The sequence below is a fragment of the Meleagris gallopavo genome, chromosome 28 (genome assembly GCF_000146605.3).
Source record: "Meleagris gallopavo isolate NT-WF06-2002-E0010 breed Aviagen turkey brand Nicholas breeding stock chromosome 28, Turkey_5.1, whole genome shotgun sequence".
NCBI lineage: Eukaryota > Metazoa > Chordata > Aves > Galliformes > Phasianidae > Meleagris > Meleagris gallopavo.
In genome coordinates, this window is record NC_015038.2 from 2,732,287 (window position 1) to 2,746,813 (window position 14,527).

The 14,527-nt window shown below is 46.4% G+C and overlaps 2 protein-coding genes across 2 annotated transcripts in view; one reads left to right on the forward strand and one right to left on the reverse strand.

The window, feature by feature from the left end:
- Positions 1–357: 357 nt before the first annotated feature.
- ELK4 (ETS transcription factor ELK4) lies at positions 358–7,956 on the reverse strand. The gene is made up of 4 exons (XM_031556970.1): positions 7,686–7,956; positions 5,467–6,390; positions 4,357–4,473; positions 358–3,745 (listed from the first exon to the last, which is right to left on the reverse strand). The coding sequence occupies exons 1-4, from the start codon at positions 7,890–7,892 to the stop codon at positions 3,647–3,649; spliced, it is 1,347 nt and encodes a 448-aa protein (XP_031412830.1). The 5' UTR covers positions 7,893–7,956; the 3' UTR covers positions 358–3,646.
- Positions 7,957–14,014: 6,058 nt separating this feature from the next.
- The window catches only part of MFSD4A (major facilitator superfamily domain containing 4A), an 18,046-nt gene continuing 17,533 nt past the window's right edge, over positions 14,015–14,527 (forward strand). The window contains exon 1 of the mRNA XM_031557019.1: positions 14,015–14,089. Within this exon, the coding sequence (XP_031412879.1) occupies positions 14,015–14,089 (75 nt within the window). The remainder of the gene's footprint in view (positions 14,090–14,527) is intronic.

Here is a 14,527-nt window from a genome sequence, read left to right on the forward strand (position 1 = left end):
AAAAACCAAGAAGAATCTATCTGCTAGATATCCAAGGCTTGAAAAAACTATTGGGAGAAACTATCCCAAACAAACTACTGAACAGCCAAAGCCCTTCCTGTGATAACACACTCCTTTCTAGCAAGGATGCACAGATACCGAAGCCTTAAGACACTCTGAGGGAACACAGTGAACTCCCAAATTTGAGGAATTTCATCACTTCCTGCCCTACTGCAGAATGCAATGTGCCAAAGGCGCTGCATAGGAACCACATCCAGCCAGCCAGATTCCTGAAACGAGGCTCCGGGGTTCCACTCTGCTAAGGAAAAAGCTTCCTTCCACCACCCTCATCATTGGGATCACGTTCTCTGAAAACAGGAAGGTGGAACAGGGAACGTTGTATGACTGCAGGGGATTATCAGCACAATTCTGCTTTCCATGGATTGTCTGCTTGCAGCTAGTGGCATCCTGATGGTTCAGCTTCTCAAAAAAGACAGACATAGCACAGACAGCAGCAGCACAAGCTTTGCAACTCTGCAGTACTATTATACAGCAGCAGTGACATTTAAAAGAGATTTCTAGAAGCAAGACAGATGTTCAGCTTCCATGCTCATCCAGTCTAATTCTACCACCACCTAGGAATTAACCAATGCAAATACTATCAAAGCATTCAACAATACCACAGTTACTTCAGCAACATGAACTGCAATGTCACACAACGTTTCTGTAATGCTGCACTATTTTTTAAACCAACATGGTACTACACCCATATTACAAACTGCTAACGTGATAATTAAAGAAGAGCCTATACTAACCCCACCTTCCCTATACTAAAAACAAGTTGCAATGAGCTGCAAACTGCTCCTGAATTGAGCCAGTAGAGCTCCAGCAAGTCACATCACCGAGCTCCGAGGAATGTGATCCAAAAAAGCTGGCAGTTCTATGCTTATTAATAAACGTCTGCTTAATGAGGCAGCATATATACAATATTAAGTATTATCTTAAGTGACCTGAAGTGGGGAAAACCTCAGCAAGCCTCTCTCCCCGTGCCCAGACTTCCAGTTTGCTTTCCCAACTGCCTCCTGAGATTACAACCCCATAGGGGACTCCTGTTTTCCAAGGCAGGTGCCTAAGCAAAAGTAATCATCTTCTCACATCACCTGTCAGGAAGTTGGACACCACCAGGCTGAAATACAGAGAGGCTGCACTTTCATAGCAACTTTCCCTAAGAAGGTATTCCTGAAGGTGAGCGTGCATCTCACAGCTATGGCAGTGCAATCTGCTGCAGCTACTTGGAGAACAGCATGAAATTAGGCCAAGCAAAAACTGACAAGCTCTATTAGTCAGCATTTGGTTCTCTTGCATATCTATGCTGAAAGTGATGCAGTTTACAAAAAAATTAAGTGCACGTGTGCACATACACAACTTTTAAACTAAAACTTGGCTTTTCTCCATAGGGGACAAGGAAAGGGAAGCAATTAAATTGCAAGTCTTTAGTGCTCATTAGTCATTTTTAAACTCTAATCCTAGTCTGCAATGTTGCTCTCAAATCCACACACACATTGGGCATAAAATTGGCCAACCTAAAACAACCATTAAAAGTGCTGCTATTTATATATAGCTATATATATTTTTCTAGAGCAAACTCATAAGCTATCATGCAAACCAGAAAATTCCACATGCCTGCTCTTAATTATGATCTGCAGGTTTCTCTCTGCAATTTAAAAAAAAAAAAAGTCAATATTGCACATTGTCATTTTAAGAGCCACCGGCACAGGAACTTTATCCTGTATCTGCTGATGTCTAAATGCAAAGCAGTTATCACTCCTCCAATGAAACTCAACAGGAAGACAGTTCATTACACGAGCTCACTCCCTGCTACCAGCACCTGAAATAGGCACACTCTTTTCTCCCACTTGGCAGAGGACTTTCTGGATGAACAATGCCCAAAAAGCAACTCCATTACACCCACTCGTGTCGAGGGTGCTGTATCAGAAACAAAGTGGTTTATTCAATGCTAGAATAGAGAGAGAACATCACTGCAGTAAGTTCAGTCCTGGGTATTGTCGTACGTACGCTTTAAAGTGAATTCAGTCTGCAAAAGTGGCAAAAGGAAAACTGTGGTAAGCCTCAGCTCACCGTTTCTCCATCAAACAGGTGTGCTCTGCAAGAAGCACACTGCCAGCTCCTCGTGCTGTTAAGGTACAACCTTCCTCTGCTCATTAAAACTTCACAGCCAGCCACTGGGGATACCAAAGGAAGGAGACTGCTTCAATCTGTTTTCTAGAAGGTATTTTACCAAGATTATCTTGTGTCACTCAGCTCAACGTGAGTGGCAAACAGAAGTTGCTGCCTGACAGCAGATGCCCCAAAGTGGAAGGGCACGGACTGAGACATCCCACCCGTGAGGGCAAGTCCCTCTTCTTTCATTCCTCCGTTCTCTTAAAAAGGCCTCCTGAGGTTTAAAAATCGAATTAAAAAATTTCATCAGTGTTTCAAATGGCTCTGGAAACTTGTCTTCTATTAATTCACACACACACGTGGCCACCAAGGAAAGAAAAACAAGTGCAAATTTACAGTGAGGTGGGCACCCCCGGTACCTCTGTCAGCCAGCGGTACAACATTAAGCCTAACTTTCTCAGGGTCTGAGTGCTTCCTCGAATAATAATAAAAAAAAGCAATAGATTTAAAGCCAAACTCGAGATAAGAGCTGGGAAAAGCTTCTCCACTTCAAACTGTGGAAAAAAAAGCAGTAACAACACTCAGACATCAGCGTTCTCACCCACTGCTTGGGGATGAAAACGCAGCATCAGGCAGCAACCTCATGTCACAGATAAACCCTCAACACCTCACGTAAAATCCACCATTCTGCTCATCTTCCAGCAGTGAGATTACAGGTCTCCGGCACAAGAAATGTTTGGACTTCAGCATTCAAACTTTCTGAGAACTGAAAAGAACTGATCCCACCAGTTGTTTGTCTCCAGGCTTTGCCCCCTCGCTGAAGGAGGGCTCGGAAGCATCCAGGAGCCAAGCACTGCAAGGCTGGGCTGTCTGCATGCAGCGTCATTGAGAAATTGTCCACATCTCAGAAACACAATCATGGAGTATGCCTTGAAAATTTCTACCTGCAAAGAGACAAGATGTTTTTACAGCAGATAAGATGCGGGCTGTTTTGCAGCTGCAGAAGTCATCAGGCCCCAAGGCAAAGCTGAGTGCACACACACACTCCTTTCCCAAGCATTTCCTGCAATGCCAGCTTCGATCGTGATTATATTTCTTCTTGCCAAGCACAGGAAGCAGAAGAACAGAGGTTTTCCAAGAGTCATAGAGAAGAGACTTCTCTGATACTATTTACTGCAAACAGTGCAGACTCAGTTACTGCAACACCAATTGAAACTCCCTTTAACCATAGTGAAGTCTTCCAACCAAGGAGGGAAGAAACCGGAGCTTCAGCTCCTATTAAGGCATTTGCATAAACATTACCAATCTGGGTCTTCAAAAAACAGGAATTTTGCAAAAAAAGGCATTTTATCTGGGAATGGCAAAAACTATGACTGCTGATAATCTCTGTGGAATTATAAATCGCTCTTTTAAAAAAATCGTGGTTAAATATAAGTGTCATCTCTTTTCCTTGCTTGCCAATATGTCCTTTCCATGAGTTCGTGTGCTATGTCTTCTGCAGATCAGGGGAAAATGGGCCAGGGGTAGAGGGTCCATCCAGTCCAGACAGTGTGAATGGGCCATGACTGTTCAGCACTGATGGAAACTAAAAGACAAAACAAAAGTGCTTGAGAAAGGGCATTTTAATTTTATGTTCTTCTCTAACTCTGCATAAAGAAGCTCCCCAGGAAACAAACAAACAAACAAAAAAACCCTTCAAAGAATCTTCCTGTCTTCCCCCAGCTAATTACTTTTTAAGTGCCACCACACCACAGATTGCACAACTCCAGCTATTACAGCCAGTGCTACAGGAGGGACACAGACTGCAGCCTCTGCACTGAGCACTGCCTATGTCCTAAACTAGTCATATCACAAGAAAATGACTTGATACAGCTTGTTGGGAAACAATGTCCTATGTTGTTCTTCAATTAATTATCGCCTGTTTGCAGAGAAAAGGGTACCAGCTACAAAAAGATCCCCTGAATTAAAGGAAACCTTTTAGTACTTCAAACTTGGAAAGACTGAGCAAACCAAAGCATGACAATATTTCATGACATATCATGAAATGCTTCTACTTAACTGCCTCATCTTATTAAACAGCAAATATTACTGCCCAAACTTGTCATCAGATTCTTGGGCTAACAGATCCCTACAGGTCTTCTGAAGAAAGCACTGACAAGTATGGCTCAGAGATGGGCTGAACTTGCTGGAACTTACCTGAAAGAGTGTATTAGCACCTTGCAACCTTGCAGGACTGAGAGGAGCAACCGGGCTGAGGGTACTCCAGAAATGAATACTGGAGAGCAAGGGGCTTGGGGTCAGCAAGATGGGAGTCTGCAAAACACACAAAGACAGTCAGTCGTGTGAAAGCTGCACTTGGAGTAATGCACTGCATATGTAAATCTGGCCACAGTAATCCAGCTCCTCCAGCTGCAGAGGGCTGGATCCCATTTTAGGAACTCCCATCCTCTCCTTCTGCCTCCTCCCACCTCCTCTTCTTCCCTTCAAACCCCACAACAGCAGCAGCAGCCATCAGTTCTCCCTCCCCTTTCTTAGCAACTGGCCCTCTCCTCCCAGCAGCTGCCAAACCCTGCTGTAACCTACAGCAAATTGCCTTCTCCTGCAATTCATATACAGCACCTGCAAGTGACTTTGGAGAACTCAGCTAATTTAAAATGAGCAGACAGCGGGCACACACATGGTCTGAGTGACATGGGGGATGTAAGCTACAACAAAAGAAATGCACACCCAGCTTCTGAATGCTCTGGACGTTCCAGGTTTACAAGCCAAACACTTTGAAGGGTTCCAAAAGTGCAACTGCACTCTGTTTTTCTCCTGTCTTCAGCCATTTCAATTTTCTATCAGCAGTTTCCCTGCAGTTTAACTCCAATTTATTACAGGAAGGAGATTAAATGTATACAGAACAATATAACAGCATACTTGGATTCAGTTCTCTTCCAGATTTTCCATGAGGAACGAAAGCTTTCCTTTCCCACGCACTGAGAACAACCAAATTATGCAGCCATTGTTATCACATTAAATCACATTATTATGGTTTTAATGGCTACTAAATCAAGTGAAAGAACATTGCTGAACCACACACCTGTTTTTAAAGGAATTTCAGAATCAACCTGAAGGATTTCAGAACGAGCCTGAAGTGCTTTGGTAATAATTCAGTGTCACTCTGGGATGTTTACAAAAGGATCCTTACAGTGCTGGTTTGGTTCATCTGCCCTCCCTTACTGCCTTACAGTGTAACACAACCACTATTGTAGGTTAAAAAAAAAAAAAAGAAAAGAAAAAAAGGAGGTGGGGGAATTGGGTTACCTGGGAGAAAAGTGCTGGAGTAAGAGAAGCAGTGGGGAGGGAAGGGCTCAGTATTCCCAATGGACTTGGATCACTGCCTGTAATGACGAGAGTAGGAGCCAACTCCAGCCCTTTGGGTTTTTTAGATCTGGAGAGGTGATTGGCAAATTCCTTCTCCAGAACAGATGAATCCTGCTCTTTGGGCTCTGGGGATTGATGCTGAAGGCTCTGAGCCTGCTCCAGCTGCTGAGAAGCCACTGATTCTATGTCCGTGTCAATGTCCAGGTCAGGATTAGAACTCAGGGGCGGCGATGGGGGGGTGGAAGGAACTTGCAGAACGGGAGAAACCGAGGATACAGGTGGAGTTGGGGTAAAGCTGGTGGTCAAGTTTGGCAAAGGTGCTGGAGCTTCAGGGATAGTTAACTTGGGGAGAACGAGAGTCTCCAAGGTCTGCAGCGTTTCTTCTGATCCCATGGGAAGAGAGGATGCAGTTGAGGTGGCAGAAGCAGTGGATGTAGCAGAGACTGTCGAAGTGGTGGCGATCAGGGGGACGGATGAAGGCTTTTTGGAGGGCATGGTGACAAACTTGATGACAGACGGCGTTGGATCCTGAGCAGCTTTCTTCTCTGTCAGTTTCTCAGCCGGATTCTCAATCTTGATGGACCTGAAGAGTTTTACGTTGGAAGAGTTCAGGGAGTTCAGCGTAAAAGAGGAGTACAAGCCTGAGTGGATGTAGTCGTTGCGGCTGGAGGATTTAGCACACGACTGAGACTTCTCCTTCCCACAGCTTTCCACGTCCTTTGGAGCACTGTTAACCTCTGCAAAGCTGCTCAGCTCGGGCTCTCCTTCTATCCTTCCCACGACAAGTGGATCCATTTTTAAGATCTCCGGATAAGAAACAAACTTGTACACAAACTTCTTACCGTTCACTTTTTTAATGATATTCTGTGGGTAAGAAGATAGGTATTTTTAGCCTTTCTTTAGATTCATTTTCCTGCTACAAACTCTGCCTAAAATAGACTGAGGAATTCAATAGTTTGTCATCTTTCAACAGAAATTCTTTTTTTTCTTTTGTTTTAAACACACTGCAGTCTTGCAGTTCAGTTATCCTGCCAAAGTATCATCTCCAGAGCTCACAGACACAACAGGTGAGGCTCAACCTGACCTCAGCGCACCCACAGCAACCCTAAGAGAGCAGAGCAATTCTGTTTCAAATATTTAAGATGATCCACTAGGAAACAAAGGTACCACCATTGAAGTTAAGGTCACTGCAAGCATAATCTAAGAGGAGAACATACAAGATTAAGGCTTACGAAGTTTGTAGAATTGATGCCTAATACATTAAATCAAACCACCCTTATTCTTAGTGAGATGATAACAAAAGAAAGCAGCAGAACGTGGGCTTATCAGTTATCTTAATACCACAAACTTTGTCAAACTTGCTTAGCTCCTCACTGAAACACCACACACAATTTGGGCCACAGAGGATGCTGATTTGTTGTACAGTTATTATTACTGAGACCTCATGGTGCAAAATCAGATGAAGGAAATTGTGCTGCCCAATATTAAACTCCAAGCACCACACTGCACCCCACAAGCTGACAGCTTCTTCAGAAACCTTTTTTTTTTTTTTTTTTTAAATCTCTACACCCACATGACAACAGCTGTGGGATAAATGGCTTACTGGAAGGTTACTGAAATGAAGGTAACAATCCCACACTGTGGTTCCAGTTCAGCTTTTTGACACTACTCGTGTTCTTCCAAGTTCTTTGAAGACATCAGCTTCAGAAGAGAAGCACCTCACTCTGCTGGACTAAACTCAGTCTCCTCAGTAGAGGTGCATTTCTGAACACAAGAATGAAAACAAAGAACCTCTGAGCTACCATGCTGGAAATCCCTATTTTGATAGCCCCTTCATAGAGATAATTACAGAAAAGGTTTTAATGTGGTTGGAAAGGAGAATATTACTCACAGAAGGATAATAGCAAGGGCATAAATTAAAGAAGAAAACATTTTGCCATCCAGAACCTTAGAAAATAACCACTGGAGAGGAACCAGGCACGAGGATAAACAAAAGGAAAAAGAAAAACCTCTAAACTTAAGTCAGTGCACCTCACTTAACTCTTGGAGCCAGAAGTGACACCTATCCCCTCGAAGAGAATGAAAAAGGAAACAAAGCTCATTAGGCAGAAGCTGGTAAGATGGATAAGGACTTCAGGTGGATTTATGGACTTTGTTACCTTCACATAATAGTATCTGAGAGCACGGCTGAGTTTATCATAGTTCATGCTGGGCTTGTTCTTGCGGATTCCCCACAGTCTGGCCACCTCCTCTGCCTGCTGCAGTTTGAACTCCCCGTCATTGGAGGTCCAACAGATGATATTCTTGTTCTGAGGCTCTTTCAGGAGTTGGAGGAGGAACTGCCACAGGGTGATAGCACTGTCCATAGCAGTAAGCTGAAATGCAGAGAAAAGGCAACAGATTAGGAACCGTGCATCTTCTGCATCTCCCTAGAAGGAGGGTGAGGGCACAGAGATGTTATTTCCAAAGGCAGCAAGAGTAAAAAATTATTAGTCACCAGTCGTGAAAGATGTTCCCTGCAGAACAAGGAGGCTGAGAGCCAACTGCTATCGTCTCCTCCCACATGTCAGTCCTTTTCACATGGGTTATATTTAGCCTCATTTAACTAAATCAGGTCATTTTGGGTAAGTTGCAATGAGTCATTACCCAAAGAAAAGGAAAAAAAAAACCCCAAAAAGAAAACCACCCCAATTCTTAGTTGTTCCACGGTCACCCATTCTGAGTTGCACTGAGGAACAGCTCAGGTGCACCCAGGTAAAAATCAAACCACCTCCTCCCTTCCCACCCACTCACCTGCAGCCTCCTCCTCCTTCAGCTTCAGATGTCACTGTGAAGAACAACCCAACCTTCCTTCAGTTCACATTTCTAACGTCCCTCCCAGCCAACCCCCAGCCTGCTCCCTTATCTTTCTTACGCAATTTTCATCCCTTTCATAAGAAATTAAGCAAAGAAAAAAAAAAAAAGAGAAGACACAAATACAATTTCAAGCATTGACTTGGCTTTTCAAGTTTTCAAGGCTGAGGTCTCTTAGGACCAGTGTCACTCCAGCACAGTTTTCCTGCACTGCAGGAGGGATGTACAGCCACCAGTACAGACATGGAGGCCATTCCCTGACCACATCTGCCTACATGAGGTGATGCTTCCACCAAAATGTAAGCGCAACACCAATAATCCTGTCCGTACAAAGAAACCAGGCTGTGAATTAAAACAGCTAGAACCATATTCATGCAGCATCCCATATGGATTCTCCTCTCCCAGAACACGTGGCTTCTCTCCATACAGCTTCAACTTCTTCCAACGTAACAAAAACAAACACGGCTGCTCTGCAATAAGAGCCTTCCCAAAGAACTACGCTGGATGTGCGCCCTGCTAGATTTCCCCCTGCCCCAACCCTCCATAAAGGCCAACCTTTATGGCACAGGGGCTCCTACTGGGGTGAGTGCAGCTCTAGCTACCAAGTGCTGTTGGCAGGAGGAGGCTCTGAAGGCTCGCAGCCCCAGCAAGGACTCGTGTCCGTGTTGTTGAGGTCCAGGCACACACAGGGCTAAGTTTGAGATCCAGGCAGGACTGCCAGTTTGTCCTCATTACCAAAGCCTTTATTCCAATCTCGTTACTGCCCAGCACTTAGCCAGCCCTAAATAAGGAAGAGAACAGTCTACATGTCAGAGCCTCAGAATCCAGTCAGCCCTGAAAAAGGATTACTGCTGACAGTTTACACAGGACCAAGCATTCCTATTTTAAATCAGGTGCCCCGGGGCAGGTATTCTTTTTGGGCAGAGCCCATTGCATTTAACCTATTTTCACAAATACCTGCCTGATGGCACACTGACATGATGTTACATTGATCAACTCGGTTAAATTGCTGCAATTACAGGGAACAATCTCAAAATGAAGGACACCCACACCACCTAGTTATGCTGGCCTAAGGTGCTTTCCTCGTTAATTACTGATGAGCGCAACTCTGCGCTTGCCCAAATTAATTGCTGAGCACTCTAAGAAAGGCATCAGCTGCTGAGCAAGTCGTGAAGCACGGAGCTGTGGGGCAGGGAATGGAGTTAAAGCCCTCCCAGCTCTCTGCTGTGCACTTTGCCAATGCATTTCCTACAGAGCATCACCAGCACAGCCTCATTATCCTGTCAGGATGATGCACACGCACAGGGTGTTGTGTAGACATCAGGACTTGATTCTACCATTCTATAGAGCTGTCAATACCCGTGATAAGTGTTAAGAGAGAAAGAGCAGGAAAAATGAAGTTGAGTGATTATTCCCACGCTACGTTTATCTGCAGCAGCTTCAAAGCCCATAAGCAGCACTGCACCAAACAGGGCTGAGCGATGCAACGGGAGGTAATCACACAGAAATTAGATTAGCAGGAGAATATCAGGGAGGCAAAGGCTTTCTCTCCTAAAAACCTGTGATGATTGCATCCCCGAATTGAAACGCCGTGTAATTTCAGCGCTGTGCTTCCCTTTAGCAAGAAGCACTTTGCTGTCATTATCAGAAAGCTCTCCAACCTTACTGCAGTCACATCATTGCCTGGCTTATGGCTGGAGCAGAGCTGAGATGCACACAGCCGACACAACTGTGCTCCCGTGGCACAAACAGCAGCACAGCACACGCCTGGATTGAACAGAAGGGTAGATTTGTTAAAAGCCACCTTCAGAGCAATGTGCCACGTTGTCCTGAGCAGCAGAACAACACCAGGGCTCCTTGCTGGCATCACGATCTCTACATACAGCACAGCTTTATGGCTGCAGGAATCCCCCCCCAGGGGCACAGCCACGACTACAGCAAACATCAGATCATCCAGCTGCTACCAAGACTCCTGGAATCACAGGTTTCAGCACTCTGTGCCATTCCTCCCATCATTTCGCCAAGGATGCAGCACGGCATCGTGCACAGACAGGTTATGCTGCAGACGAACGCCCCTCTTCGTTCATTATTTATTGCACACACCTACAGGAAACAACGGAGCGACACCTGAACGTATCCAGGAGCCTGTCCTGGTTAGATAGAAAGGGAAATAATATCCCTGCAACCTGGCTAAAGCAATGGGACAGGTGGGCAGGTACAACCTGTCCCTTCGGGGACCTGGAGCAACTGGGAGAGAGTAACACATCCGCAGGAGAACGTGGTGCTATGAACAAAGGCACATCTAATTTAACTTTATTAAAGTTGCCTTGATACGGCATGAGAACACAAAGAACTGCTGCTTCTCCAGGATGAAGCGGGAGAAAGTAAAAGCAAACCAAAACATCACATGAGATGTACAATTAAAAAGCAGGCAGCCGACCTGCGTGTGACTTCAGAAAACCCAAAGGATGCATTCAGCATCAATTCCTCCTTCTGCAGCTGGGGCAGGAGGATGGGAACCCACCACCCCGCTCTCACAATGCTGAGATGCTGCTCCTCTTATGGCTCCTATGGAACATCTCAACTTCTTCCAGATGCACGGCCCTGCCCGTGAAAGCCATCAGTTTGCAGCACAGCTCCCGTCAGCAGAAAAAGCCTCCTTGTCTGATTGCTTTTCCTTCAAGATGATTGTGCTGATAATTACAAGCACGCCACTGAAAAACTGCCTTTCAGCTGAAGGTTATTTGCCTTGCAAGAGTCCACGGAGAAGGAAAAAGGTCTCACACGAAAAGACAAAGAGGGGATTAGGCAGACAGGCAACAGCACTGTTTATGACAACAGCCTTCCCACTTCTGCACCATTTGAGTACGAGGAAAAAATAGTTGCTAGAGGCAGAGGGCAGTTATACTTTGTAATGAGCATGCTAAAATAGAGCACTATTATTGTCTTGAGATCTTCTCTGACGCCTACAGATGACCCTTGAAGTACACAGAGGAGCTGACAGCATTTGGCTGCACTTTTCTAAATAGGAGTGCTGCAAAGCGGAGCTTTCTCGCGTTGCTGCGGCTCCGTTTGAGGCCTTGACAAAGGTACAAAGCCTCACGTTTACATGAGAGCTGGGACACGAGATATGCATCTTTTCCAGCAACTTCTCATCCATCTATGCCACAATCCGTGCGATTGCAGAGCCTCGGGGCTCCGCATCGTTTGTGGCAGGCAGTGTGCAATTGCTGGGTGGCACGGCTTCGGAAGTGGCACAGGGCAATCTGTGCTGCGGCCACAGATTTACTCACCACTGCAGAACAACCTTCAGCATTCAGCCCCGAGGGAGGCGGAACCCAGAGGAGCTCCAGCAAGGCAGGTCTGTATCCCACCCTCGCCCCCCTCCCCATCTTCGAGGTCTTCTGGCACGTTTCCTGTGTTTGACTCAGCCCTGAGAACAGCTCGAGTAATCCTTCGCCTCGGCATGTTTCCTTATCAGCAGCTGCAGGCTGATGACTTCTGCAGATGGACTGATTACAGCAGTCAGGGCTGCAACCTCGTCAGAATCCCCCACAGAGGCAACACAGAGCGTAAAGGAGAGGGAGGAAGAAGGCCGTCCCGCACAGTGAGGACAAAGCCATCACCTGCAGGCACTTAACTGGCACCCATACAGCTGCCCAGCCAGCGGCACAGAAGCAGCATCTCCAAAGACCGGCAGAGCAGCACAGAGCAGCAGCAGCAGAGCCACCGGGTGACAACGCCACAAAAGATGCTGCTCAAAGATTGCCAGCAACAAAACCAGCACTGCGTATGCGTGCACCAACCACAAGGCACAGACATCTGCCAGGAGGGAGTGAAACCGCTCTGCGGGGCACGTATGCTCCTGCTCAAAAACTATTCTATAAAACAGCAGCAATAAGTGAGAGGTGGTCTTTGGGACCTCGTGCTAACAGTGCAGTCAGACACGCAGCAGGTGTGCAAACGAGGCTCTTGCACTGTGACAGGAAGCCCTTGCTTTGCATGGGCACTCTGCACACAGACTGCAAAAGCTGAGCTGCTAGGGCTGCACTGTACCGTTCCCCAGTGTTTCTAATGGCTGAAGATGGCCACGGTGTGCAAACAGAAGGAATGTGCAGACAATAAACCACCCCCCCCCCCCCACCCTCCTCCCGTGCAACGTTGTGCAACGCTCCTGCACAGACACGGCCTTTTGATGGTTGTTCCAGGAAAACAAACAAACAAAAAAGCAACACGGAGCACTGAGATTAAAGGAGATCTCTGCAGGTCACAGGCCCAGACAGGGTTAACCTCAAGGTAAAATCAAGCAGTTTGGTGTCTGCAGCCAAAACAACAAGTAAATAGCCACTCTATTCCCCCTACTCCTTTTGTTGTAGTAAAAGGACAAGAGCTGCAACATCACTGATGAAATATCTAATTAAGCAGTCATCAACACACAATCAAGCAACGGTTTCATTAGCACAGCACTTGAAATATCCTATTACCAACAAACCTTTCACAAAACACTTGCAAGCCCCTGGGAAAGTGATTCACCCCAACTATTACCTTCAGCATTTTATCAATTTTGATTAATTTTAGTGCATACAAAACCAAAAGTCAGCTTCCCCCGGGGGAGGGAGGGGGGCTGGCAACAGCATTCAGCCCTCACCAGAAACACACACAGCACTGTAAGGTCTCCTTTACTCCTTCTGTCGCTGTCTTGGTAGCTCCATCCCCAAAGCCAAAAGCCCAAAGTTGCCACATGTAAGGAATTCACCTAAACCTGCAGCTTGCCACATCGGTGCCTCCATCACTAAGTACATAGAAACCCCTTCCAAGGAGCATTCAGACCACCAAAATCAGGTTAGAATAAGAAACAAACAGTGAGGAAACAACTCCAGGCTCCGACAGGTTGCAGCCCTCCCTCAGCCCTGGCAGGACAAAGCAGCTCAGCTCTCAGGGCAGGAAGCTCTGGGAAGGAAGCACCAGAGGATGTCCTCTCGATAAGCACTGCTCCTCAGCTTCCCTCACCTCATCCCTCTCCAAGTCCAGCAGTCCTATTTACTTAAACCAAATGCTGCACTCCATTTTGCACTCTTGGCTCAAAAACTGAGCCTCGAGTTTATAAGAAATCAAGGCGTCAGAAAAATATTTTGAGCTTTGGGAGCAGCTTGTTTCATCGCTGTTTTGTTTGATCATTTTACCTCCTGTCTGAAAAATGAGACCTTCCTACCCGAAGTGAGCATTTTCTGGTCTCCACCTCTCAGCTGTGTGCTCAGGACAAATAGAATGGCAAACTTAAACCAACGCAGAGCCTGCGATTGGTTTCTATCACTGACGTGACTGTTTCTGAGTAAGCCACAGAAACACGTATTTCGACGAAAATGCCTCTTTAAGTAGATTACACGCTTGCTTCCTCCTTATTTGCCACCACAACGGGCTGAAGGGAATGTTTACCAACAGCAGATGACATTGGCTTCGATAGCACCATACAACAGCATCCCTGCTGGGCAGGCCTGCGCATCACCGAGCCCCGAACAACAGGTCCCATGCATTCTGCTGACCCTAACCTTATTACCGACAGGAAGCCTCATTTAAGATGGAAAAGGTCTCCTTTCATAATGTTTATAATACACTCAGCCCGGTTGCTATGACGATGGAACAACTCCTCTCTCCAAACAGGCTCTGGGACCCTAAAAATAAACAGGCGGGCCGAAATCACGACGGCGCAGTTTGTAGGGAGGGCTGTGCTGGTGCAGGCATTTTGGGGGGGTTGGGGGGGGAGGGGGGAAAGCAATGCTAATGACCAAACTCTGCACCCAGAGCGTGCAGCTCTGCGGTTCTCTCTGCTGCTGCTTCAAAAACAAAGCAGCCGAGCTGAGCTGACGCTGCGTGGCCACCAGTGTGATGGAGCAGGCTGTAGAACGGAGCGGGTTGGAGGAAGTCTTGGCCGTGCAAAGGAGGTGAGCGTTGTGTAATGGGTGCGTAAAGCCGGACGGGTGTAAAGAGGCGTGCAAATAACACGAGCAACAGCGGCGGATTTGCATACTTTCTCCACGGATTCACCCATTGATGTGGGCAGCATCCGCCCATCTGGCGAGGAGAGGAGAAAAGGCTGAGGGAAACCGTGGCGGAGTTGGCAGGGGGAAAAAAAAGAAAAATGTATGTA

What these genes read in the sequence shown, in the direction of transcription:
- ELK4 (XM_031556970.1), bottom strand. Translation starts at nt 7,892, where the DNA reads ATGGACAGTGCTATCACCCTGTGGCAGTTCCTCCTCCAACTCCTGAAA. An exon ending in TCAGATACTATTATGTGAAG is followed by an intron (nt 6,391 to 7,685) that starts GTAACAAAGTCC and finishes TCTTACCCACAG; the next exon opens with AATATCATTAAAAAAGTGAA. An exon ending in CTCCAGCACTTTTCTCCCAG is followed by an intron (nt 4,474 to 5,466) that starts GTAACCCAATTC and finishes TGTGTTTTGCAG; the next exon opens with ACTCCCATCTTGCTGACCCC.